Source organism: Salvelinus namaycush, unplaced genomic scaffold (genome assembly GCF_016432855.1).
Source record: "Salvelinus namaycush isolate Seneca unplaced genomic scaffold, SaNama_1.0 Scaffold117, whole genome shotgun sequence".
In the NCBI taxonomy this organism is placed as follows: Eukaryota; Metazoa; Chordata; class Actinopteri; order Salmoniformes; family Salmonidae; genus Salvelinus; species Salvelinus namaycush.
The window spans coordinates 130,560-158,303 of record NW_024057864.1 but is presented as its reverse complement, the minus strand read 5'-3'; the positions used below and the strand labels follow the sequence as shown (position 1 = coordinate 158,303).

Genomic DNA, 27,744 nt, shown 5'->3' with positions numbered 1-27,744 from the left:
TCTTGGGGACCTTCAATGATGCAGACATGTTTTGGTACCCTTCCCCAGATCTGTGCCTCAACACAATCCTGTGTCGGCGCTCTACGCACCATTCCTTCGACCTCGTGGCTTGGTTTTTGCTCTGACATGCATTGTCAACTGTGGGACCTTATATAGACAGGTGTGTGCCTTTCCAAATCATGTCCAATCAATTGAATTTACCACAGGTGGACTCCAATCTAGTTCTAGAAACATCTCAAGGATGATCAATGGAAACAGGATGCACCTGAGCTCCATTTCGAGTCTCATAGCAAAGGGTCTGAATACTTATGTAAAAAAAGTAGTTGTTTTTTATTTTTAATAAAATTACTACAAATTCCAAAAACCTGTTTTTGCTTTGTCATTATGGGGTATTGTGTGTAGATTTCTGAAGAATGTGTTATATTTAATCAATTTTAGAATAAGGCTGTAACATAACAAAATGTCAAATGGTCTGAATACTTTCGAAGGTACTGTATTTTAATCATTTACATTTTGCAATATCCAAATCATGTATTCAATCAAATTCAATTTGCAACATCCCCAAAAATATATCCAATCAAATTTCTTTAGTAATATCCAAATCATATCAAATTCAAGAGGTTTCAAGGTTAGAATCAAGAAATGCACAATCTATCATTCTATTAATCTATTAATCTATTTAATCATTTACATTTTGAAATACCAATATCTAACTCTAGACTTGTATTTAATTAATCAATCAAAATACATAATCAAAAAACACATACAAAAATATATATTCTGATTTTAGATGTGATCATGTCTTGAGAAGAATAAACAAAATACAAAAGGTAGGCCTATTTTAGAGGAAGCTTTCATACATACAATATGATTTGATGTTGCATAAACCAAAACACAAATTATTAGTCAAAAAAATAAGTCAGAACCCACAGCTATTCTCTCATGTGATTTCAGGTCCTCTGACCGGGAAAATGTCTTTCCACAATGACATTATTGGAAAAGCTTCTCTCCAGTGTGTGTTCCTTCATGCCTTTTCATGTTTGCTAACTGGGTAAAACTCTTTCCACATTGGGAGCATTGGAAAGGCTTATCTCCTGTGTGTGTCCTCTCATGCTTTTTCAGTGTCCCTAACTCTGTAAAACTCTTTCCACACTGGGAGCATTGGAAAGGCTTCTCTCCTGTGTGTAATCTCTCATGCATTTTCAATGTCCCTGACCGGGCAAAAAAAATTCCACAGTGGGAGCATTGGAAAGGCTTCTCTCCTGTGTGCATTCTCTCATGCATTTTCAAGTTCCCTAACCGGGGAAAACTTTTTCCACACTGAGAGCATTGGGAAGGCCTTTCTACTAAGTGTGTTCTCTCATGTGCTTTCAGGTCCCCTAATGAGGAAAATGTATTTTCACACTGGGGGCATCGATATGGCTTCTCTCCAGTGTGTGTTCCTTCATGCCTTTTCATGTTCGCTAACTGGGTAAAACTCTTTTCACATTGGGAACATTGGAAAGGCTTCTCTCCTGTGTGCGTCCTCTCATGCTTTTTCAGTGTTCCTAACTCGGTAAAACTCTTTCCGCACAGGAAGCAGTGGAAAGGCTTCTCTCCTGTGTGTATTCTCTCATGCATTTTCAAGTTCCCTAACCGGGGAAAACTTTTTCCACACAGGGAGCATTGGAAAGGCTTATCTCCTGTGTGTGTCAGCTCATGTGATTTCAGGTCCCCTATCTGGGTAAATCTTTTTCCACAGTCTGAGCAGTGGTGGGGCTTCTCCCCTGTGTGCATTCTCTCGTGTGTTTGTAGATTCCTTAACTGGGTAAAACTCTTTCCACAATGGGAGCATTGAAAAGGCCTATCTACAGAGTGTGTTCTCTCATGTTTTTTCAGGTCCCCTGATGAGAAAAATCTCATTTCACACTGGGAGCATTGATATGGCTTCTCTCCAGTGTGTATTCTTTCATGCACTTTCAGGTTCCCTGCGTGTCTAAACCCTTTTCCACACTGGGAGCAGTGGAAAGGCTTCTCTCCTGTGTGTGTCATTTCATGTGTCTTCAAGTTCCCTAACTGAGTAAAACCTTTTCCACACTGGGAGCAGTGGAAAGGTTTATCTCCTGTGTGTGTGCGCTCATGTGATTTCAGATTCCCTAACCAGGTAAAACTCTTTCCACACTGAGAACATTGGAAAGTCTTCTCTCCTGTGTGTGTCAGTTCATGTGATTTCAGGTCCCCTATCTGGGTAAATCTCTTTCCACAGTCTGAGCAATGGTAGGGCTTCTCCCCTGTGTGCGTTCTCTCATGCTTTTGTAGATTCCCTAACTGGGTAAAACTCTTTCCACACTGAGAGCATTGGAAAGGCCTCTTTATAGAGTGTGTTCTCTCATGTTTTTTCAGGTCCCCTGACGAGGAAAATGTTATTTCACACTGTGAGCATTTATATGGCTTCTCTCCAGTGTGTCGTCTTTCATGCACTTTCAGGTTCCCTGCATGTCTAAACCCCTTTCCACACTGGGAGCAGTGGAAAGGTTTCTCTCCTGTGTGTGTCATCTCATGTGTTTTCAAGTTCCCTAACTGAGTAAAACTTTTTCCACACTGGGAGCAGTTGAAAGGCTTATCTCCTGTGTGTGTCCGCTCATGTGATTTCAGATTCCCTAACCAGGTAAAACACTTTCCACAGTCTGAGCAGCAGAAGGGCTTCTCCCCTGTGTGTGTTCTCTCATGCGTGTGTAGACTCCCTAACAGGGTAAAACTCTTTCCACACTGAGAACATTGGAAAGGCCTCTCTACTAAGTGTGTTCTCTCATGTTTTTTCAATTCCCCTGATGAGGAAAATGTATTTTCACACTGGGAGCATTGATATGGCTTCTCTCCCGTGTGTGTTCCTTCATGCCTTTTCATGTTCGCTAACTGGGTAAATCTCTTTCCACATTGGGAACACTGGAAAGGCTTCTCTCCTGTGTGTGTCCTCTCATGCTTTTTCAGTGTCCCTAACTCAGTAAAACTCTTTCCACACTGGGAGCAATTGAAAGGCTTATCTCCTGTGTGTGTGCGCTTATGTGATTTCAGACTCCCTAACCAGGTAAAACTCTTTCCACACTGGGAGCAGTGGTGTGGTTTTGCTGGTTTGGTCTTCTCTGGGTCTGAAGGACTCTTCCTGCTGTGAGAGTCTGGTCTTTTACCTGCTGAAGACAAACATAGTATTTGTTTAAACAGAGAGATCTAAATGAAACCTCTACATGATACAACTGTCTTTCTACAAGGTTTAATCTAGACTAGATCCCTCAATAAAATGCATAATCTTCAAGACCCTGGTGCTTGGTTACGGAGCAGCAGGGGGAACTGCCCCTCCCTTCCTTCAGGCTATGATGGATGGAAGAGATTAGCTGAACAACTTCTGTATCGTTTTTATTAAACAAAGATGTGCACAGGAAGACTGCAGAGAGACTGAAATGCCTCTTCTACAAGGCTGTAACACTGTGCCACCCTCCTGAGGGGAGGGCAGACCTAAACAGGAAGACTGCAGAGAGACTGAAATGCCTCTTCTACAAGGTTGTAACACTGTGGCACCCTCCTGAGGGGAGGGCAGACCTAAACAGGAAGACTGCAGAGAGACTGAAATGACTATTCTACAAGGTTGTAACACTGTGCCACCCTCCTGAGGGGAGGGCAGACCTAAACAGGAAGACTGCAGAGAGACTGAAATGACTCTTCTACAAGGTTGTAACACTGTGCCACCCTCCTGAGGGGAGGGCAGACCCAAACAGGAAGACTGCAGAGAGACTGAAATGCCTCTTCTACAAGGTGGTAACACTGTGCCACCCTCCTGAGGGCAGACCTAAAGACTCTGGCCTTAACACTTCCTTGTTTCATCCTTCCCTGGGTTAAAACATTAAATAAAGGCTGACTTGGGGGGGTTGAATAGACTTTATATTTGAATCACTTCAGGACACCCATGGGTTGATGTACCAATCACTAAGACCTGCTTTATGGTGACCTCCGACCTTATAGAGGGTACCTAGAGGTCAAAATCCAATAGGAAATTATCATCAGAATAGTGTTCTTTCAGAGGAGCTCCAAATGGAACCTATTGGTTGTGTGGAAAAAATGGCTTACTATAGCATTCCATCGAACTGGGGAGGGACGTGTACTGTAGGGTTTGTGGTGACAGCTATGACAACCGTTCTGAATAATGAGAGGGATCTGAAGGCTTTGTTTAAAGACTACAGACCTGGTGGAATGAGGAGAGATAAGAGATCTCTGGCCGGCATCACTCACACACCGGCCTCCAGGTTCTTTGGGGGTGTTTTGTTTCCTGGGTATGGAGTTGCATGCGTGCGTTAAATCAAATTTGAGACATCTCTAGACACAGAGAAAACTGGCAATGCTACTCGAAATGCCCTGGAAGAATTAAATGGGGGAAATGAAAGAATTGTGTAAGTCAGCGCTTCAAAACAGAGAGGTCCTTGACTATATTTTGGCAGGTCAAGGGGGCACATATGCAATCATTGGTGATGAATGTTGTACTTTTGTCCCAGATCACTCTTCTAATGTGACTGATCTTGCAGAATTCATTGCCACTGTTGCTAAAAATAATTCTCCAAAACAAGATTGAACGCTTGCAACTTGGTTTGAATCCCTGCTTGGAAATTAGGGATCCCAGATTGCCCAGTGGGCTGCAGTGTGTTTTTTGTTTCGTTTGTTTAATTGTGTTATTAACATGCTTTAAGGTGATTTGTGCCTCTCTGGCTGGTACGATTTCAGCAGCTGTCATGTTTTCTGCTCCTACAGAGAACAGTGAAACTATTGAGCTGCCAACTCTGGATTAGAGCCCCATTTCCCCCTGTAGATGCAGACGATGATTAATGGTTGAAGGTTGTTTTCTGTGGTTTTCTTTTGAGTTGAGGGTCAGGTCATCTAAACCCTTAAATCCATTTTACATTATGTTGGACACTGAGCTGATGAGCACCAACCTTGTGTAGAATTGTTAAACAACAGGGTTTTAGGTTGACGTCCCAGGGACAGTTAAGTGAAAAACACAGGTCAATCCAACCCGACTGTGGAAAGAGGAAACAATGGATAACATTGAGAAAGTTATTCACCTCTGAATCTACAGATCCCTTGTGTATGTATGTGTGTATTCTTTTTCATATACTCACTCACATTGGTTTTAACTTTCTGATTGTAGGTTTTTAGCTTTATTTAACTTGCCTAGTTAAAGAAATGTTAAATAAAAAATACAAAAAATTATTTATTATAATAACATTATAGAAACTCCTTTTGATAGAAGCTAAAATCTAAATGCTTACTTTAACATGTAATTATTGTTATCACACAAGTGATAAAAGGATGGAATGTAAACAGATGAAATTTACTTTGTGCATCTTATCTTTGGTGTCATAAACAATCCTTGGCTCCTGTCTGGGTCTGGTCAAGAGACGAGGGGGAGGGGCCCCTCCGGAGGAACATCCGTCAGAACGCCCAGAATATGTTCTTTAAGTTAAGATAGACGGAGCCAGTCACACGTGTGAACCGATCCAATGAATCATGTTTATGTAGGTTCAGATATCAGTATATAAGGCTCTACCCTCGACAACTACTGTGATTATTATTATTTGACCATGCTGGTCATTTATGAACATTTTGAACATCTTGGCCATGTTCTGTTATAATCTCCACCCGGCACAGCCAGAAGAGGACCCCTCATAGCCTGGTTCCTCTCTAGGTTTCTTCCTAGGTTTTGGCCTTTCTAGGGAGTTTTTCCTAGCCACCGTGCTTCTACACCTGCATTGCTTGCTGTTTGGGGTTTTAGGCTGGGTTTCTGTACAGCACTTTGAGATATCAGCTGATGTAAGAAGGGCTATATAAATAAATTTGATATCATTTGATATGTAAGGAAGGCCCTTTCACAGCTCACTTCAGACTGGTACTTACGCAGCAGGGACTGGGAAACTAGTCAGGATCGAGGGAAAGATAAACGGAGCAAAGTACAGAGAGATCCTTGATAAGGACCTCAGACTGTTCACCTTCCAACAGGACAACGACCCTAAGCACACAGCCAAGACAACGCAGGAGTGGCTTCGAGACAAGTCTCTGGATGTCCTTGAGTGGCCCAGCCAGAGGCCAGACTTGAAACCGATTGAACATCTCTGGAGAGACCTGAAAATAGCTGTGCAGCGATGCTCCTCATCTAACCTGACAGAGCTTAAGAGGATCTGCAGAGGTTGCGCAGACCGCTATAATCTGGCTCTCATGGAATGTCATGTTTACAGGCTGAACAGAGCTCTATAATAATAGATAATGTCATGTTTACAGGCTGTCCAGAGCTCTATAATAATAGATAATGTCATGTTTACAGGCTGACCAGAGCTCTATGTTTACAGGGTGTCCAGAGCTCTATAATAATAGATAATGTCATGTCTTTAGGCTGAGCAGAGCTCTATAATAATAGATAATGAGGACTACAGTATTTCAGTTAGGGCTGACCCCTATTAGTTGACTGGTCAATTGTTTGGTCATTAGGCTGTTGGTTGACCGAGATGGTTTTAGTCAAGCAGTAACACACATGTATATTTGCGTCCATCTCAATAAACTAATCCATTGCGAAGGCCTAGACTAAAAGCAAATGTATGCTTGATCCGAAAATGTGGTTGGTGGCTCCATATGGAGGGTGTGACGCAATTATGGAGCCTCCGGAGGCACGCAGAGGCCAAATCGAGCTCTGTACCGCATCGCCATGGCTCTGTATAGCTCTGCATTGACATGATTGGTTGACGGTAGGTGGGGGCGGTACCTCCTGTATAAACACAAACTCACTTCCTTCACAACAGCTCAGCACTGCGCCGCGAAGCAAGAAGTATGAATTCCCTGAGTTCCGCTGAGGCCGTATCACTGTAAATGCTGCACGGCCAATACAGACGTCGGATTGACCAAGCAGCCCAGATGCACAATGCACTTCTCTCTCCAGAACGCACTCTCTCCTGCCAATTTGTGCACATTGTTTCATAACTTCATTCTGTGAGTAGTTTGAGTTTTAGTGTCTATCATTTCCCCATTACAAGTACCACCAGTAGAAAATGTACTGTTAATTCCTATCATTTCTAATCTACAAAATGTGTTACTTTGGTTACGGTAATTTTTGAGAATGCATTCAATATTATTATTCCAGTCTTCCCGTTATCGTTGTCAGAGTGAATACATTGTTTGCAGAGTGCACAGCCTATGAAACACTTGTGAGAAACAAGTTTTGGTTTATTTAATTTAATTTATAAAGTTATGGCAATTTAGTCGTTGACTTTTGTTTGGAGCGTTCCTGTCAGTGTTGAGTAAGGACGCGCATGCATAAAAGTAGGCCTATAGGCTACCTGGTAGAGGTCGACTGATTATGATTTTTCAACGCCAATACCAATTATTTGAGGACCAAAAAAAGCCGATGACGATTATTTGTAGGCCCAAAAAAAGCCGATACCGATGAATCGGACGATTTATATACACTGCTCAAAAAAATAAAGGGAACACTTAAACAACACAATGTAACTCCAAGTCAATCACACTTCTGTGAAATCAAACTGTCCACTTAGGAAGCAACACTGATTGACAATAAATTTCACATGCTGTTGTGCAAATGGAATAGACAAAAGGTGGAAATTATAGGCAATTAGCAAGACACCCCCAAAAAAGGAGTGATTCTGCAGGTGGTGACCACAGACAACTTCTCAGTTCCTATGCTTCCTGGCTGATGTTTTGGTCACTTTTGAATGCTGGCGGTGCTCTCACTCTAGTGGTAGCATGAGACGGAGTCTACAACCCACACAAGTGGCTCAGGTAGTGCAGTTCATCCAGGATGGCACATCAATGCGAGCTGTGGCAAAAAGGTTTGCTGTGTCTGTCAGCGTAGTGTCCAGAGCATGGAAGCGCTACCAGGAGACAGGCCAGTACATCAGGAGACGTGGAGGAGGCCGTAGGAGGGCAACAACCCAGCAGCAGGACCGCTACCTCCGCCTTTGTGCAAGGAGGTGCACTGCCAGAGCCCTGCAAAATGACCTCCAGCAGGCCACAAATGTGCATGTGTCTGCTCAAACGGTCAGAAACAGACTCCATGAGGGTGGTATGAGGGCCCGACGTCCACAGGTGGGGGTTGTGCGTACAGCCCAGCACCGTGCAGGACGTTTGGCATTTGCCAGAGAACACCAAGATTGGCAAATTCGCCACTGGCGCCCTGTGCTCTTCACAGATGAAAGCAGGTTCACACTGAGCACATGTGACAGAGTTTGGAGATGCCGTGGAGAACGTTCTGCTGCCTGCAACATCCTCCAGCATGACCGGTTTGGCGGTGGGTCAGTCATGGTGTGGGGTGGCATTTCTTTGTGGGGCCGCACAGCCCTCCATGTGCTCGCCAGAGGTAGCCTGACTGCCATTAGGTACCGAGATGAGATCCTCAGACCCCTTGTGAGACCATATGCTGAAACATGCACATTTGTGGCCTGCTGGAGGTCATTTTGCAGGGCTCTGGCAGTGCACCTCCTTGCACAAAGGCGGAGGTAGCGGTCCTGCTGCTGGGTTGTTGCCCTCCTACGGCCTCCTCCACGTCTCCTGATGTACTGGCCTGTCTCCTGGTAGCGCCTCCATGCTCTGGACACTACGCTGACAGACACAGCAAACCTTTTTGCCACAGCTCGCATTGATGTGGCATCCTGGATGAACTGCACTACCTGAGCCACTTGTGTGGGTTGTAGACTCCGTCTCATGCTACCACTAGAGTGAGAGCACCGCCAGCATTCAAAAGTGACCAAAACATCAGCCAGGAAGCATAGGAACTGAGAAGTGGTCTGTGGTCACCACCTGCAGAATCACTTCTTTTTTGGGGGTGTCTTGCTAATTGCCTATAATTTCCACCTTTTGTCTATTCCATTTGCACAACAGCATGTGAAATTTATTGTCAATCAGTGTTGCTTCCTAAGTGGACAGTTTGATTTCATAGAAGTGTGATTGACTTGGAGTTACATTGTGTTGTTTAAGTGTTCCCTTTATTTTTTTGAGCAGTGTATATATATATATATATATATATATATATATATATTTGTAATAATGACAATTACAACAATACTGAGTGAAAACTTTTATTTTAACTTAATATAATACATAAATAAAATCTATTTAGTCTCAAATAAATAATGAAACATTTTCAATTTGGTTTAAATAATGCAAAAACTGTGTTGGAGAAGAAAGTAAAAGTGCAATATGTGCCATGTAAAAAAGCTAACGTTTAAGTTCCTTGCTCAGAACATATGAAAGCTGGTGGTTCAGTATTCCCAGTTCTTCAATATTCCCAGTTAAGAAGTTTGAGGTTGTAGTTATTATAGGAATTATGACGCGTCGACTATTTCTCTCTATACCATTTGTATTTCATATACCTTTGACTATTGGATGTTCTTATAGGCACTTTAGTATTGCCAGCCTAATCTCGAGAGTCGATAGGCTCGAAGTCATAAACAGCGCTGTGCATACCAGCATTGCTAAGAGCTGCTGGCAAAACGCAGTAATGTGCTGTTTGAATGAATGCTTACGAGCGTGCTGCTGCCAACCACCACTCAGTTAGACTGCTGTATCACATATCAAATCATAGACTTAATTATAATAAACACAGAAATACGAGCCTTTGGTCATTAATATGGTCAAATCAGGAAACTATCATTTCGAAAACTAAATGTTTATTATTTCAGTGAAATACGGAACCGTTCCGTATTTTATCGCACGTGTGGCAACCCTACGTCTAAATATTGCTGTCACATTGCACAACCTTCAATATTATGTCATAATTATATAAAATTCTGGCAAATTAATTACGGTCTTCACACAGTTCGCAACGAGCCAAACTGTTGCATATACCCTGACTCTGCATTGAACGCAAGAGAAGTGACACAATTTCCCTGGTTTATATTGCCTGCTAACATGAATTTATTTTAACTAACTATGCAGGTTTTTAAAAAATATATACTTCTGTGTATACATTTTAAGAAAGGCATTGATGTTTATGGTTAGGTACATTTGTGAAACGATTGTGCTTTTTTTCGCGAATGCGCTTTTGTGAACTCAACACCCGTTTGGCGTTGAAGTAGGCTGTGATTCGATGATAAATTAACAGGCACCGCATTGATTATATGCAACGCAGGACAAGCTAGTTAACCTAGTAATATCATCAACCATGTGTAGTTAACTAGTGATTATGTGAAGATTGATTGTTATTTATAAGTTTAATGCTAGCTAGCAACTTACCTTGGCTCCTTGCAGCCATAAGGTCCTTTTGACGCTGCACTCGCGTAACAGGTGTTCGGCCTGCCACGCAGTTTCCTCGTGGATTGCAATGTAAACGGCCATAATCGGCATCCAAAAAGTCTGATTACCGATTGTTATGAAAACTTGAAAATCGGCCATGCCGATTAATCAGTCGACCTCTAATACCTGGCGATTAATCAGTCGACCTCTAATACCTGGCTTGCGCGAAAATGTAGGCATATAAATGTGCCCATTTGGGGATGTGATAATATTTGTGATTGTCTTAACTCACTACCACTAATAACCTGTGGAGCTTCTCAAAGTAATGTTTTCTTCACCTCAAAAACAAGCAAACAAAGTCTGTTTTTACATCCATTGAGAATTACAATAGTTCCTCACTGTATTTGAAAAATCTTTCCAGCTCTTTCTCTTTCGATAACCACATAGAGTGAAAGGGAAAAATGTCATGCTCTGATCCAGCGGAAACGTCATAAAATAGACCTACCTGATTACTTCGTATCAGTTGTTTGACTTGGACTGAAATAGGTTCCTGGTACTCATTTTGGGTGCTGGTACTGTTTATATTTAGGTGCAGGAGCTCCACAATACTTTAGAGCTAATATTCTATGAGAGGAACAGGAGATCAAGCAGTAGAACATTTGAGGTGCCGGTACTCAGCTCCGATGAGCTCCTGCCCAAGTCAAGCACTGCTTCTTATCCCTTATGCAAATAGGTTACAGTTTACAGACATAGCTTACAGCTGTGTCTGTCCTGAGCTCACTGGCACTGAAAACTCTGAGGGGCTCAGAATCAGAATCTCAGAATATTTTATACAATGTTGCAAGCTTCCAGACAGACCCAAGTGAATAGCTTAAACAATGTTTCAAGTTCATTGCAGACAGGCCATGTGTAGCCAACGTGATTTATAGGATATATATATTTTTTTTTAATCAGGATTTGTTCTACCTGCAGGCTGCAATGTTTCTATTTGTTGGCTATTTTAGTTACTTTTAGGTTGATTATTTTCATTTATATTTAGATAGGATTTTGATTAACCACATAACAATGATTTAGAGACATGAACACGTTATTATAAATTAAATGAAACTGTTCCACGAAACTGTGCATATGAAAAACCATAATTGGCACGCAGATCGGTAGAAATGGTAAGATAAATTGGCATTTCTCATTCCATGAGAAAGTTTGCCAACTCCTCGTGTATTACCGGCAACTTTAGGAGAGTAATGGGAGAATCTGTGAAAGCCAGCAGAAAGAGGGAGGAGAAAAGTTGGGTCAGGTTATCTAGATCTCAGGCGGCTTCTTGAGGCATTTGTCTTAAAGCATCAGACCGTAAGTTTAAAGCATCAGACCGTAAGCTTAAAGCATCAGACAAGCTCACATACATAGGGTGTGTCTATATATGGGTAAAAAACACATTTACAAATTTCGACCAATCAATTGGACTTTCAGGCGACCAAGATTTTTTTTTTGTTGGTCGGAGACGGTCCTAATTCCAGTCAATGTCATTGGATGCATTTGATCCATTGTTAATGAACGTTTTGGTGGTGGCCCTACTCTGGACGTTACACACATCTTACAGTGTAGTTTAACAATTCCTACAGTACTGAACAACATATTTAAGTGTAGAACTTCAGTAGAATGCCCCATTTAAAACCACACATTAGTTCAACAACTGCAGAGTTTGTGTCACTGATAGATAGTACTCACGGGTGTTAATCAGATCTCCAACCTCCTCCTCTTCCTCCTCCAATGTGACAGTAATCTCCCCCTCCTTCACCTCAAAAACGTCTTCCTCTTCTTTCACTGTGATAGTCATCTCCCCCTCTTTCACCTCAAAAACGTCTTCCTCTTCTTTCACTGTGATAGTCATCTCCCCCTCCTTCACCTCAAAAACGTCTTCCTCTTCTTTCACCGCGATAGTCATCTCCTCCTCTTCCTCTTTCACGCCCAACACAGCATCGTCATTTTTATCTTCCTCCTCTTCTTTCACAGTAACATCCTCCTCCTCTTTCACTGTAACAGCCTCAACCTCTACAGCCTCATCTTCCTCCTCTTTCTCTGTCCAGCAGACCTCTTCTTCTTCAAAAGGGGGGGAGTAGCTTAGTGAGCTCATGGTCAGGTTTGTTAGCGAGGTAACGTTAGCTAAATATCATTAGCGACTAGGCTACTGCTAACTTAACCAGACAGCTAGTTGACTAACAAAAATGTAAATATGAAAATTAAGGGGTAACTAGTGGATACGACATACATGTATTTTTAACTCCCCGAAACGGTCTAAAAAAACGTCAATGTTACGGTTGTATGTTGGCTAGCACGCTACCTAACAGTTAGCTGGTTGAATCAGTAACCGTGTTGTTCTCGTTGAAGAAGCGTCCCGTCCTCTAGAATATACGTCACACTAGCAACGGCGCATGAAATACGCATATCGCTATCTGTTGATTGGAGTTGGTAAAGCAGTAGCGGAAAATGTTTATTTTTCATTTAATTCATTAAATAATAATATTACGTAAAGAAGTACAAAGGAAACCACGTGTTGATTGATTAGTTCCACTTTTTTTTTTATGAGTGAGAAGTTAGAACATCTACTACACAATGTATTATTCATTTTTACTCAGATAAACATATGTTACATGATCCTTTTTACAATCTGACATGGTGGAATAATACTGATGGAACATTCATGAGGTAGTGACTGTTTTTAATGTCAACCGTTTTGATGACTAGTACTGTAGTGGCTAAAGGTTCCTAGATAAAAAATAAAATAAATAAAAGCCAAAGAAATTCGAATCTAATTTTATTGGTCACATACACATGTTTAGCAGATGTTATTGCGAGTGTAGCGAAAATGCTTGTGCTTCTAGTTCCGACAGTGCAACAAGTAATATTCCACAACAACTACCCAATACACCCAAATCTAAGTAAAGGAATGGAATAAGAATATATAAACTTATTTTACCTTTATTTAACTAGGCAAGTCAGTTAAGAACAAATTCTTATTTTCAATGACGGCCAAGGAACAGTGGGTTAACTGCCTTGTGCAGAGGCAGAATGACAAATGTTTACCTTGTCAGCTCGGGGATTCGATCTTGCAACCTTTCGGTTACTAGTCCAACGCTCTAACCACTAGGCTACCTGCAAATAAATATATTGATGAGCAATGACAGAGCGGCATAGGCAAGATGCAATAGATGGTATAAAATACAGTATATACTGTGTTGATATGTGTTAATAAAATTTAGACTACGTTACCCAGCAGGCTACGCGTGCGGGGGAATGGTTAAAGAATGCCTTGCATGGCTAAACATGGAGTTTTCTAGCTGAAGTATATGTTCATTAAAAGTAGTTAAACCTACGCCCCGGTTTGTCATTATATAAGGAACAAGCATAACATGGTGTCAGAAGTGGGAGTCGCTATGACGAGACAGAGAAAATAAAGAAATATCCGCGACGAAAATTGAACATTCTACCACAAGTCAAGTGACGTGAGTAGTTGAAGACGCTAGCTTGCAAGAGCCAGGACAACGAGCCGCAGCAGCGAGAGCGAGGCTGCATTATAATCTGTTGACGAGCAACATACTGAAGTAAGAGAAATTGACACTGTTCCTGTTCTCCGTCATGGATAGGCTTAGTCCTCCTACTCCTATGCAGTTAACAGCCAATCTAGCTGACACTTGGAAACGTTTCAAGCAGAGATTCAATATCTACCTAGCAGCCAGTGGTGCAGGGGGAGATGATGACAAATTGAAAGCTTCCATTTTTCTGCATGTTATTGGAGAGGATGCATTAGGCATTTACAATAGCTTTCAGCAAGACGAGGCAAACTTGACATTGACTGTGCTAATGGCTAAATTTGAGGAGTACCTTGTACCAAGCCAGAACGTCACGTTTGAGAGATACACGTTTTTCTTTCATGATCAGAAACAGGGAGTCAGTTTTGACCAGTATTTGGCTGAGCTGATCACACTGAGCAAAACGTGTGAATTTGAAAATCTGAAAAAATCACTAGTGAAAGACAGGATAGTCTGTGGCATACTTGATAATGGACTCAAGGAGAGATTGCTGCGTGAGCAAGATTTAACTTTGGATAAAGCAGTGAATATGTGTGAAGCAGCTGAAACCACCAGAGCACAAGCTAAAGAGCTGTGCAGGGATGAGACGTCAGTGTATGCAATAAAAAGAGAGGAGCAATACACACAACGCCTTACAAAACAAAAACAAGCAAAAGAGAAAAATCAAAACACTACATGTGGAAAATGTGGATTTATCCACAAGCCAAAAAAATGCCCTGCATATGGCAATTCATGTAACAACTGTGGGAAAAATAATAATTTCTCAAAATGCTGCAAAGCTGAGGCTACAAAGAAAAAGGTTCACACAGTCGAGGAGATGGAAGAATTCTTTGTTGATTCTGTGAAAATATGCAATGCAGTAAATGCTGAATGGATTGTGCCATTGACTGTGAAACTATAATACCATTCAAGCTTGATTCTGGAGCACAGGTAAACCTGTTATCGCTGGATGACTACAAAACACTGAAGGGGAAGAGCAAAATACACCCGGTGAAAATAAAGGTTACTGGTTATACTGGGGAGAACGTACCAATCAAAGGTAGCTGCATAGTAACTTTACAGCATAAAGGAAAACAGTTCAGAGCACAGCTGCTGATTGTGGAAAAGAGTGTACAGCCTATTCTATGAATCAATGTATGTGAAAAGCTCAATTTGTTGAAAAGAGTGTATGTAGTGACATCACAGACTGAAAATGAACACGAATCAATACTGGCTGAGTATGAGGACGATTTTGAGGGTCTTAGATGTTTACCAGGAGAACACAATATATGTACTGATGACAAAATTACTCCAGTTGTGCATGCATGCAGAAAAGTTCCATTTGCACTGAGGAAAAAGCTCAAAGAGGAACTCGGACGCATGGAAAAGATGGACGTCATCACAAAAATGGATGAACCTACAGACTGGGTAAGCTCACTGGTTATTTTGGTGAAAAAGAACGGCGATCTCAACAAAGCAATCAAGAGAGAGCATTTCAAGTTGCCAACCAGAGAAGAGATAATGTCTCAGTTTGCTGGAGCAAAGTGGTTCAGGAAGCTTGATGCCTCATCAGGATTCTGGTAAATTATGCTAGATGATGCAAGCTCAAGGCTATGCACATTCAACACACCTGAGGGCAGGTACAGATTTCTTCGTCTACCATATGGGATTCTCTCAGCGCCAGAGGTCTACCACAAGACAATCCACATGATCTTCGAGCACATTCCAGGAGTGGAGACTATGATGGATGACATCATCGTCTGGGGGTCCACAAAAGAAGAACACGATGCGAGAGTGAGACAAGTGCTGGACCTAACACGGAAAGTCAACCTAAAACTAAACAAGGACAAACACAAGTTTGGTGTGAAAACACTTACCTTCGTGGGAGATGTACGTTCAGAGAACGGAGTCAAACCAGACCAGATGAAAACATCAGCCATCAACAACATGGAGCGCCCGAGGAACAAGGACGACGTGAGACGCTTCATGGGCATGATCACCTACTTTGCAAAGTTCATACCTCAACTGTCATCACAGTCCGCTCCACTCAGATGTCTTCTGGAACAGAAAAACGAATGGGAATGGTCCCATGAACAGGAAAACTGCTCTAAAAACCTAAAGACAATCACAGAAGAGCCAGTGCTCAGGTTCTGTGATCCAGAGAAAAGCACAAGGATTTCTGCAGACGCGTCAGTTTGGCCTGGGAGCAGTTCTTCTGCAACAGCATGACGACACATGGCAACCAGTCGCTTATGCGTCCAGAGCCTTGACAGGCGCAGAGACAAGGTATGCACAAATAGAGAAAGAACTACTGGCAAGCACATACGCTTGCGAAAGGTTTCACCAATACGTCTACGGACGAGACTTCGAAGTAGAAACCGACCACAAACCATTGGTGTCAATCATGTCTAAGCCACTGAATGATTGTCCAATGAGAATCCAGAGAATGTTGATCAGACTGCAAAAGTATGACGTGAAGATGATCTATACCCCGGGAAAGTTCATGTTCGCCGCCGACACTCTTTCTCGAGCAGTCGACAAGAAGGAGAGCTTCGACACACAGAAAAACACTGAGATTCAGGCCTACGTCAACATGATCGTAGCATCACTTCCTGTGTCTTCTGAGAGAATGGAGCAGATCAAAAGAGAGACCGCAGCTGACCAAACAATGACAGAGTTGAGAGAAACAACACTGATAGGATGGCCTGCACAGAAAAACAACTGTCCAAGGAGAATACAGGAATTACTGGATGGGCAGAGCAGAGCTCACCGTTGTGGATGACATCGTGTTCAAAGGCAACAAGATTGTCATTCCCATGACACTCCAAAAACACACAAGGGCCACTTTGGTGAGGAAAAATGCAAATGACGAGCACGAGAAGTAATGTACTGGCCAAGAATGAACCAGGAATTCAGCCAGACCACTGCTTCATGTGAACTGTGTTTGACCTACAGGCCAAAGCAGCAAGCAGAGCCGCTAATGCCTCATCCAGTACCCAACAGACCCTACTATAAAATTGTCAAAGGTCTGATGAAAAAGGCACACGATGGAAAGGAGGATTTCCTAAAAAATCTGATGATCTACCGCAGCACACCGCTGAAGAACGGACTTTCACCTGCACAAATGTTGATGGGACGTCGCATCAGAACCAACCTACCCATCCATGAGGACTTGCTAACACCCAGAGGTGCTCACAAAGTCATAACTCGCGAAGGAAAAACAGAAAGGCAAACAAAAACAGCAACATGACAAAAGTGCAAGACACTTACCTGAACTGAAACCTGGAGAGCATGTACGACTCCGAGACGACAGGAACCTGGATGCAGCAAGGACGCGTGCAGAGAGAAGTTGCACCGCGATCTTATAAGATCCAAATGGAGCATGGATCACAACCGAGACGAAACAGAGTGGATCTAAGGCTTCAGCCATTCACTCAAGGGACTGAGGATCATCAGGAGGATACTGCTGAAGCGTCAAATGCCTTTAGAAATGGACAATTCAGTCAGAACACCCTGACTGACAATACATGCTGTCCAACTGTTTCAGGAAGCACTTCAGCAGAACGACCAAAAAGCACTGTCAGAGCCCCTGAAAGGCTTATTGAGAACTGCTAAAAAATCATTTAAAAAAGGACTGAATGTTTTGTTTATGTGAAAAGAAATAGAGCCACAATAGAGTATTGTTGGACAGACTATATTTAGTTGAAAAAATATATTATTTTTAAGGAAAAAACATTTTGGGAAAGAAATGTGTGTTATTGAAAATTGCATGTTATGCAGGTTGAGTAAACACATGTGATGTGACATGTGTAGTTACATAGAAAAGTAGTTTTCTTTTAAAGGAAAGAAGATGTTGTTATGTGTTAATAACATGTAGACTACGTTACCCAGCAGGCTATGCGGGCAGGGAGATGGTTAAAGAATGCCTAGCATGGCTAAACATGGAGTTTTCTAGCTGAAGCATATGTTAATTAAAAGTAGTTGTCATTATATAAGGAACAAACATAACATATACATATGAGGTGAGTAATGCAAGATATATGTCAACATTATTAAAGTGGCAATATTTAAGGTGACATTTACAAATAAAGGTGCCAAATACAGGTTTAGTTCCAATGCTTTTCCATTGATGAAATAAGAGGTTACTGTTGCTGTCATGTTTTGTCTTTGATCATCATGTCTTGTCCCTGTGCTTCCCTCTGCTGGTCTTATTAGGTTCTTTCCCTCTTTCTATCCCTCTCTCTCCCCCTCCCTCTCTCCCTCTCTCGCTCTCTCTCTCTGTCGTTCCGTTCCTGCTCCCAGCTGTTTCTCATTCTCCTAACGACCTCATTTACTCTTTCACACCTGTCCCCTATTTTGCCCTCTGATTAGAGTCCCTATTTCTTCCTCTGTTTTCCGCTTCTGTCCTTGTCGGATTCTTGTTTGATGTTTGCTGTTCTGTGTCCTTGTTCCGCCCTGTCGTGTTTTTGCCTTCTTCAGATGCTGCGTGTGAGCAGGTGTCTATGTCAGCTACGGCCTGTGCCTTCCTGAAGCGACCTGCAGTCTGTGGTCGCGTCTCCAGTCGTTCCTCTCTACTGACGAGAGGATTTCAGTTTCCTGTTTTGGATTTACCTTTGATAATATCCAGGAGAATCATTGTTTGTTTAATACTGGAATAAAGACTCTGTTTCTATTACGTCGCTTTTGGGTCCTCATTCATCAGCATAACAGAAGAATCCGACCAAGATGGACCCAGCGACTATGGATTCTCTCAACACTGCCGTCGAGTTCCAGGGAGCAATGCTCGGCAGACACGAGCAGGAATTGTTTGCTGCTCGTCATGCCGTTGAGACCCTGGCCGCTCAGGTCTCCGATCTCTCTGGACAGTTTCAGAGTCTTCGTCTCGTGCCACCAGCTACTTCCTGGTCTTCCGAGTCTCCGGAACCTAGGGTTAATAACCCACCATGTTACTCTGGGCAGCCCACTGAGTGTCGCTCCTTTCTCACCCAGTGTGATATTGTGTTCTCTCTCCAGCCCAACACGTACTCAAGAGAGAGAGCTCGGATCGCTTACGTCATATCACTCCTTACTGGTCGGGCTCGGGAGTGGGGCACAGCTATCTGGGAGGCAAGGGCTGAGTGTTCTAACGATTATCAGAACTTTAAAGAGGAGATGATACGGGTTTTTGATCGTTCAGTTTTTGGGAAGGAGGCTTCCAGGGCCCTGGCTTCCCTATGTCAAGGTGATCGATCCATAACGGATTACTCTATAGAGTTTCGCACTCTTGCTGCCTCCAGTGACTGGAACGAGCCGGCGTTGCTCGCTCGTTTTCTGGAGGGACTTCACGCTGAGGTTAAGGATGAGATTCTCTCCCGGGAGGTTCCTTCCAGCGTGGACTCTTTGATTGCACTCGCCATCCGCATAGAACGACGGATAGATCTTCGTCACCGAGCTCGTGGAAGAGAGCTCGCGTTAACGGTGCTTCCCCTCTCCGCATCTCAACCATCTCCTCCCACCGGCTCAGAGACTGAGCCCATGCAGCTGGGAGGTATTCGCATCTCGACTAAGGAGAGGGAACGGAGAATCACCAACCGCCTTTGCCTCTATTGCGGTTCTGCTGGACATTTTGTCATGTCATGTCCAGTAAAAGCCAGAGCTCATCAGTAAGCGGAGGGCTACTGGTGAGCGCTACTACTCAAGTCTCTCCATCAAGATCCTGTACTACCTTGTCGGTCCATCTACGCTGGACCGGTTCGGCTGCTTCCTGCAGTGCTTTGATAGACTCTGGGGCTGAGGGTTGTTTTATGGACGAAGCATGGGCTCGGAAACATGACATTCCTCTCAGACAGTTAGGGAAGCCCACGCCCATGTTCGCCTTAGATGGTAGTCTTCTCCCCAGTATCAGATGTGAGACACTACCTTTAACCCTCACAGTATCTGGTAACCACAGTGAGACCATTTCCTTTTTGATTTTTCGTTCACCTTTTACACCTGTTGTTTTGGGTCATCCCTGGCTAGTATGTCATAATCCTTCTATTAATTGGTCTAGTAATTCTATCCTATCCTGGAACGTTTCTTGTCATGTGAAGTGTTTAATGTCTGCTATCCCTCCTGTTTCTTCTGTCCCCTCTACTCAGGAGGAACCTGGTGATTTGACAGGAGTGCCGGAGGAATATCATGATCTACGCACGGTCTTCAGTCGGTCCAGAGCCAGCTCCCTTCCTCCTCACCGGTCGTATGATTGTTGTATTGATCTCCTTCCGGGGACCACTCCCCCTCGGGGTAGACTATACTCTCTGTCGGCTCCCGAACGTAAGGCTCTCGAGGATTATCTGTCTGTTTCTCTCGACGCCGGTACCGTGGTGCCTTCTTCCTCTCCCGCCGGAGCGGGGTTTTTCTTTGTTAAGAAGAAGGACGGTACTCTGCGCCCCTGCGTGGATTATCGAGGGCTGAATGACATAACGGTTAAGAATCGTTATCCGCTTCCCCTTATGTCGTCAGCCTTCGAGATTCTGCAGGGAGCCAGGTGCTTTACTAAGTTGGACCTTCGTAACGCTTACCATCTCGTACGCATCAGAGAGGGGGACGAGTGGAAAACGGCGTTTAACACTCCGTTAGGGCATTTTGAATACCGGGTTCTGCCGTTCGGTCTCGCTAATGCTCCAGCTGTCTTTCAGGCATTAGTTAATGATGTACTGAGAGACATGCTGAACATCTTTGTTTTCGTTTACCTTGACGATATCCTGATTTTTTCACCGTCACTCGAGATTCATGTTCAGCACGTTCGACGTGTACTCCAGCGCCTTTTAGAGAATTGTCTCTACGTGAAGGCTGAGAAGTGCGCCTTTCATGTCTCCTCTGTCACATTTCTCGGTTCTGTTATTTCCGCTGAAGGCATTCAGATGGATCCCGCTAAGGTCCAGGCTGTCAGCGATTGGCCCGTTCCTAAGTCACGTGTCGAGTTGCAGCGCTTTCTCGGTTTCGCTAATTTCTATCGGCGTTTCATTCGTAATTTCGGTCAAGTGGCTGCCCCTCTCACAGCTCTGACTTCTGTCAAGACTTGCTTTAAGTGGTCCGGTTCCGCCCAGGGAGCTTTTGATCTCCTCAAGAAGCGTTTTACATCCGCCCCTATCCTTGTTACTCCTGACGTCACTAAACAATTCATTGTAGAGGTTGACGCTTCAGAGGTGGGCGTGGGAGCCATTCTGTCCCAGCGCTTCCATTCTGACGATAAGGTCCATCCTTGCGCTTACTTTTCTCATCGCCTGTCGCCATCGGAACGCAACTATGATGTGGGTAACCGCGAACTGCTCGCCATCCGCTTAGCCATAGGCGAATGGCGACAGTGGTTGGAGGGGGCGACCGTCCCTTTTGTCGTTTGGACTGACCATAAGAACCTTGAGTACATCCGTTCTGCCAAACGACTTAATGCACGTCAAGCTCGTTGGGCGTTGTTTTTCGCTCGTTTCGAGTTCGTGATTTCCTATCGCCCGGGAAATAAGAACACCAAGCCTGATGCCTTATCTCGTCTCTTTAGTTCTTCTGTGGCTTCTACCGACCCCGAGGGGATTCTCCCTGAAGGGCGTGTTGTCGGGTTGACTGTCTGGGGAATTGAGAGACAGGTAAAGCAAGCACTCACTCACACTGCGTCGCCGCGCGCTTGTCCTAGTAACCTTCTGTTCGTTCCTGTCTCTACTCGTCTGGCTGTTCTTCAGTGGGCTCATTCTGCCAAGTTAGCTGGCCACCCCGGCGTTCGGGGTACGCTTGCTTCTATTCGCCAGCGGTTTTGGTGGCCTACTCAGGAGCGGGACACGCGCCGTTTCGTGGCTGCTTGTTCGGACTGCGCGCAGACTAAGTCAGGTAACTCTCCTCCTGCCGGTCGTCTCAGACCGCTTCCCATTCCTTCTCGACCATGGTCTCACATCGCCTTAGACTTTATTACCGGTCTGCCTTCGTCTGCGGGGAAGACAGTGATTCTTACGGTTATCGATAGGTTCTCTAAGGCGGCACATTTCATTCCCCTCGTTAAGCTTCCTTCCGCTAAGGAGACGGCACAAATCATCATTGAGAATGTGTTCAGAATTCATGGCCTCCCGTTAGACGCCGTTTCAGACAGAGGCCCGCAATTCACGTCACAGTTTTGGAGGGAGTTCTGTCGTTTGATTGGTGCTTCCGTCAGTCTCTCTTCCGGGTTTCATCCCCAGTCTAACGGTCAAGCAGAAAGGGCCAATCAGTCGATTGGTCGCATATTACGCAGCCTTTCGTTTCGAAACCCTGCGTCTTGGGCAGAACAGCTCCCCTGGGCTGAGTACGCTCACAACTCGCTTCCTTCGTCTGCTACCGGGCTATCTCCGTTTCAGAGTAGTCTTGGGTACCAGCCTCCTCTGTTCTCGTCCCAGCTCGCCGAGTCCAGCGTTCCCTCCGCTCAGGCTTTTGTCCAACGTTGTGAGCGCACCTGGAGGAGGGTCAGGTCTGCACTTTGCCGTTACAGGGCGCAGACTGTGAGAGCCGCCAATAAACGTAGGATTAAGAGTCCTAGGTATTGTCGCGGTCAGAGAGTGTGGCTTTCCACTCGTAACCTTCCCCTTACGACAGCTTCTCGCAAGTTGACTCCGCGGTTCATTGGTCCGTTCCGTGTCTCTCAGGTCGTCAATCCTGTCGCTGTGCGACTGCTTCTTCCGCGACATCTTCGTCGCGTCCACCCTGTCTTCCATGTCTCCTGTGTCAAGCCTTTTCTTCGCGCCCCCGTTCGTCTTCCCTCCCCCCCCCCCGTCCTTGTCGAGGGCGCACCTATTTACAAGGTACGGAGGATCATGGACATGCGTTCTCGGGGACGTGGTCACCAGTACTTAGTGGATTGGGAGGGTTACGGTCCTGAGGAGAGGAGTTGGGTTCCATCTCGGGACGTGCTGGACCGTTCGTTGATTGATGATTTCCTTCGTTGCCGCCAGGGTTCCTCCTCGAGTGCGCCAGGAGGCGCTCGGTGAGTGGGGGGGTACTGTCATGTTTTGTCTTTGATCATCATGTCTTGTCCCTGTGCTTCCCTCTGCTGGTCTTATTAGGTTCTTTCCCTCTTTCTATCCCTCTCTCTCCCCCTCCCTCTCTCCCTCTCTCGCTCTCTCTCTCTGTCGTTCCGTTCCTGCTCCCAGCTGTTTCTCATTCTCCTAACGACCTCATTTACTCTTTCACACCTGTCCCCTATTTTGCCCTCTGATTAGAGTCCCTATTTCTTCCTCTGTTTTCCGCTTCTGTCCTTGTCGGATTCTTGTTTGATGTTTGCTGTTCTGTGTCCTTGTTCCGCCCTGTCGTGTTTTTGCCTTCTTCAGATGCTGCGTGTGAGCAGGTGTCTATGTCAGCTACGGCCTGTGCCTTCCTGAAGCGACCTGCAGTCTGTGGTCGCGTCTCCAGTCGTTCCTCTCTACTGACGAGAGGATTTCAGTTTCCTGTTTTGGATTTACCTTTGATAATATCCAGGAGAATCATTGTTTGTTTAATACTGGAATAAAGACTCTGTTTCTATTACGTCGCTTTTGGGTCCTCATTCATCAGCATAACAGTTGCAGTCAAATTATATTTATTACTTACAGAATGAACCCAACAAGCACATTCGGTTCCTTGGAAGTTGTGGGACATGTGTTTTTGGTTTCCCATAGGGAACGAAGCAATACATTTCCTGACCGGTCAGACAGAGAGACGCTTACCTAGCTGGCTATCCAACACTGGAACTATTCCATGTCAAGGTAAGCTTTTGGTTTCCCATAGGGAACGAAGCAATACATTTCCTGACCGGCCAGACAGTGATGCTTACCTAGCTGGCTATCCAACACTGGAACTATTCCAAGTCAAGGTAAGCTTTTGGTTTTATACATTTATTGCAGCTGGTGTAACTGCTAAACTGCTTGCTAACTGTACTGCATGATTGTAGTGGATTTACTAACACGTTAGTTCTAATAGCTATGTTGACTTGACGTTAGCTGATATGGTGACAACGATGTAGACTGTGTGTAGCGGTTAGCTGCTATCCCAGCGGGCACACAAAGTCATTTTGACATATTATTCTGGGTATATTCTGGTCACGACATCATCTTGTTTTATAAGTCTTTATTTTGATCAAAAAAATGTGTATTTTGCTTAACATCTTCCAAAATGACTCAAACCAGATGTAAGCTCTCGTGGCATTCGTTATTTAAAACAAATCTTAAAATATATAATTTTCTTTGGCACATGCACAGATAGGACTCTACCTGTGTAGAGCACATGCCCCTTTACCCTTCCTGTCTCTAAAGTGCCCTTTTGGGTGGCGGCATAATTTCACCTACAAATTGTTTTCTGTATAATTTTTTTTTTGTCCTTGTTCTGAATCCATTGCTTGCAAGTCTTCATTAAATTCTCATCTATGCTTCAGAACCGAAAGGTTGCTCCACGCGTCTTGATTTATCAGTCAATATCCGAATCGTTAGCACTGGGACGCAAAGGCTAGCGCCATTATCCAGATTAGTGACCAGAAAGAACTTGTTTCATTTCTTTGAGCTTTTTTGTCTGACAAAAACAGAGTAGGCCTACGTTCATCATCCAATATAGCACAGAGTTCAGGACTAAATATAGTTTTTACTACTGACTCATGATTGCTAGGACAAGAGGCTACCTGAGAAGTGTATGGATCATTGTCATATTTCAGATAGCCAGTAGCCACCCGAACTAGGTCTATGTGTCTAAAGATAAACAGCTGTAACATCGCACTGACTTCAATAGTATGGGGATGAAGATGTAACATATGCTGGTGAATTTATTAAGACATTTGTGAGGAAGAAAAAGGGCTTCGCCGGCTGACAACGAGCGCTCTGCAGGCAGGCTGTCCTCCAACGTGATGGCGGCGGTGCAGACAGAATATCCTTCCAACTGATCCTGCAACCTCTGCTACAAGTAGGTCATTTGATTCTGCTCTGGACTCCAGAGATGTGACACGATATATACCTAGTTGATTCTGCTCTGGACTCCAGAGATGTGACATGATATATCCCTAGTTGATTCTGCTCTGGACTCCAGAGATGTGACATGATATATCCCTAGTTGATTCTGCTCTGGACTCCAGAGATGTGACATGATATATCCCTAGTTGATTCTGCTCTGGACTCCAGAGATGTGACATGATATATCCCTAGTTGATTCTGCTCTGGACTCCAGAGATGTGACATGATATTTCCCTAGTTGATTCTGCTCTGGACTCCAGAGATGTGACATGATATATCCCTAGTTGATTCTGCTCTGGACTCCAGAGATGTGACATGATATATCCCTAGTTGATTCTGCTCTGGACTCCAGAGATGTGATAAGATATATCCCTAGTTGATTCTGCTCTGGACTCCAGAGATGTGACATGATATATCCCTAGTTGATTCTGCTCTGGACTCCAGAGATGTGACATGATATATCCCTAGTTGATTCTGCTCTGGACTCCAGAGATGTGATAAGATATATCCCTAGTTGATTCTGCTCTGGACTCCAGAGATGTGACATGATATATCCCTAGTTGATTCTGCTCTAGACTCCAGAGGTGTCCCAACCTCCAGGCCTGTTCATATTAACTCCTACCCAACCTCCAGGCCTGTTCATATTAACTCCTCCTACCCAACCTCCAGGCCTGTTCATATCAACTCCTAACCAACCTCCAGGCCTGTTCATATCAACACCTCCTACCCAACCTCCAGGCCTGTTCATATCAACTCCTACCCAACCTCCAGGCCTGTTCATATCAACACCTACCCAACCTCCAGGCCTGTTCATATCAACACCTCCCCAACCTCCAGGCCTGTTCATATCAACTGCTACCCAACCTCCAGGCATGTTCATAGCAACTGCTACCCAACCTCCAGGCCTGTTCATAGCAACTGCTACCCAACCTCCAGGCATGTTCATAGCAACTGCTACCCAACCTCCAGGCCTGTTCATATCAACTGCTACCCAACCTCCAGGCATGTTCATAGCAACTGCTACCCAACCTCCAGGCCTGTTCATATCAACTCCTCCTACCCAACCTCCAGGCCTGTTCATATCAACTCCTCCTACCCAACCTCCAGGCCTGTTCATATCAACACCTCCTACCCAACCTCCAGGCCTGTTCATATCAACTCCTACCCAACCTCCAGACCTGTTCATATCAACACCTCCTACCCAACCTCCAGGCCTGTTCATATCAACTCCTCCTACCCAACCTCCAGGCCTGTTCATATCAACTCCTCCTACCCAACCTCCAGGCCTGTTTATATCAACACCTCCTACCCAACCTCCAGGCCTGTTCATATCAACACCTACCCAACCTCCAGGCCTGTTCATATCAACTCCTACCCAACCTCCAGACCTGTTCATATCAGCTCCTACCCAACCTCCAGGCTTGTTCATATCAACTCCTACCCAACCTCCAGACCTGTTCATATCAACACCTCCTACCCAACCTCCAGGCCTGTTCATATCAACTCCTCCTACCCAACCTCCAGGCCTGTTCATATCAACACCTCCTACCCAACCTCCAGGCCTGTTCATATCAACACCTACCCAACCTCCAGGCCTGTTCATATCAACTCCTACCCAACCTACAGGCCTGTTCATATTAACACCTCCTACCCAACCTCCAGGCCTGTTCATATCAACACCTCCTACCCAACCTCCAGGCCTGTTCCTATCAACTCCTACCCAACCTCCAGGCCTGTTCCTATCAACTCCTACCCAACCTCCAGGCCTGTTCATATCAACTCCTACCCAACCTCCAGGCCTGTTCATATCAACTCCTACCCAACCTCCAGGCCTGTTCATATCAACTCCTACCCAACCTCCAGGCCTGTTCATATCAACTCCTACCCAACCTCCAGGCCTGTTCATATCAACACCTCCTACCCAACCTCCAGGCCTGTTCCTATCAACTCCTACCCAACCTCCAGGCCTGTTCATATCACCACCTCCTACCCAACCTCCAGGCATGTTCCTATCAACACCTACCCAACCTCCAGGCCTGTTCATATTAACACCTCCTACCCAACCTCCAGGCCTGTTCCTATCAACACCTCCTACCCAACCTCCAGGCCTGTTCATATCAACACCTCCTACCCAACCTCCAGACCTGTTCATATCAACACCTACCCAACCTCCAGACCTGTTCATATCAACTCCTACCCAACCTCCAGGCATGTTCCTATCAACTCCTACCCAACCTCCAGGCCTGTTCCTATCAACACCTCCTACCCAACCTCCAGGCCTGTTCATATCAACACCTCCTACCCAACCTCCAGACCTGTTCATATCAACACCTACCCAACCTCCAGACCTGTTCATATCAACTCCTACCCAACCTCCAGGCATGTTCCTATCAACTCCTACCCAACCTCCAGGCCTGTTCATATCAACTCCTACCCAACCTCCAGGCCTGTTCATATCAACTCCTACCCAACCTCCAGGCCTGTTCCTATCAACACCTCCTACCCAACCTCCAGGCCTGTTCCTATCAACACCTCCTACCCAACCTCCAGGCCTGTTCATATCACCACCTCCTACCCAACCTCCAGGCATGTTCCTATCAACACCTACCCAACCTCCAGGCCTGTTCATATTAACACCTCCTACCCAACCTCCAGGCCTGTTCCTATCAACACCTCCTACCCAACCTCCAGGCCTGTTCATATCAACACCTACCCAACCTCCAGACCTGTTCATATCAACTCCTACCCAACCTCCAGGCCTGTTCATATCAACTCCTACCCAACCTCCAGGCCTGTTCATATCAACTCCTACCCAACCTCCAGACCTGTTCATATCAACACCTCCTACCCAACCTCCAGGCCTGTTCATATCAACTCCTCCTACCCAACCTCCAGGCCTGTTCATATCAACACCTCCTACCCAACCTCCAGGCCTGTTCATATCAACACCTACCCAACCTCCAGGC

At 44.7% G+C, this 27,744-nt stretch overlaps 1 protein-coding gene across 1 annotated transcript; it reads right to left on the bottom strand.

Moving 5' to 3' along the window:
* Positions 1–499: 499 nt before the first annotated feature.
* Positions 500–13,898, bottom strand: LOC120035970 (oocyte zinc finger protein XlCOF6-like). The gene is made up of 2 exons (XM_038982458.1): positions 13,859–13,898; positions 500–3,167 (listed from the first exon to the last, which is right to left on the bottom strand). The coding sequence occupies exons 1-2, from the start codon at positions 13,896–13,898 to the stop codon at positions 991–993; spliced, it is 2,217 nt and encodes a 738-aa protein (XP_038838386.1). The 3' UTR covers positions 500–990.
* Positions 13,899–27,744: the final 13,846 nt, after the last annotated feature.

Excerpts from the sequence above, each read along its gene's own strand:
- LOC120035970 (XM_038982458.1), bottom strand. The coding sequence starts at position 13,898 with ATGACGGAGAACAGGAACAGTGTCAATTTCTCTTACTTCA. Across the intron at positions 3,168-13,858 it reads TGTCAATTTCTCTTACTTCA|GTAAAAGACCAGACTCTCAC; the intron begins GTATGTTGCTCG and ends TGTCTTCAGCAG.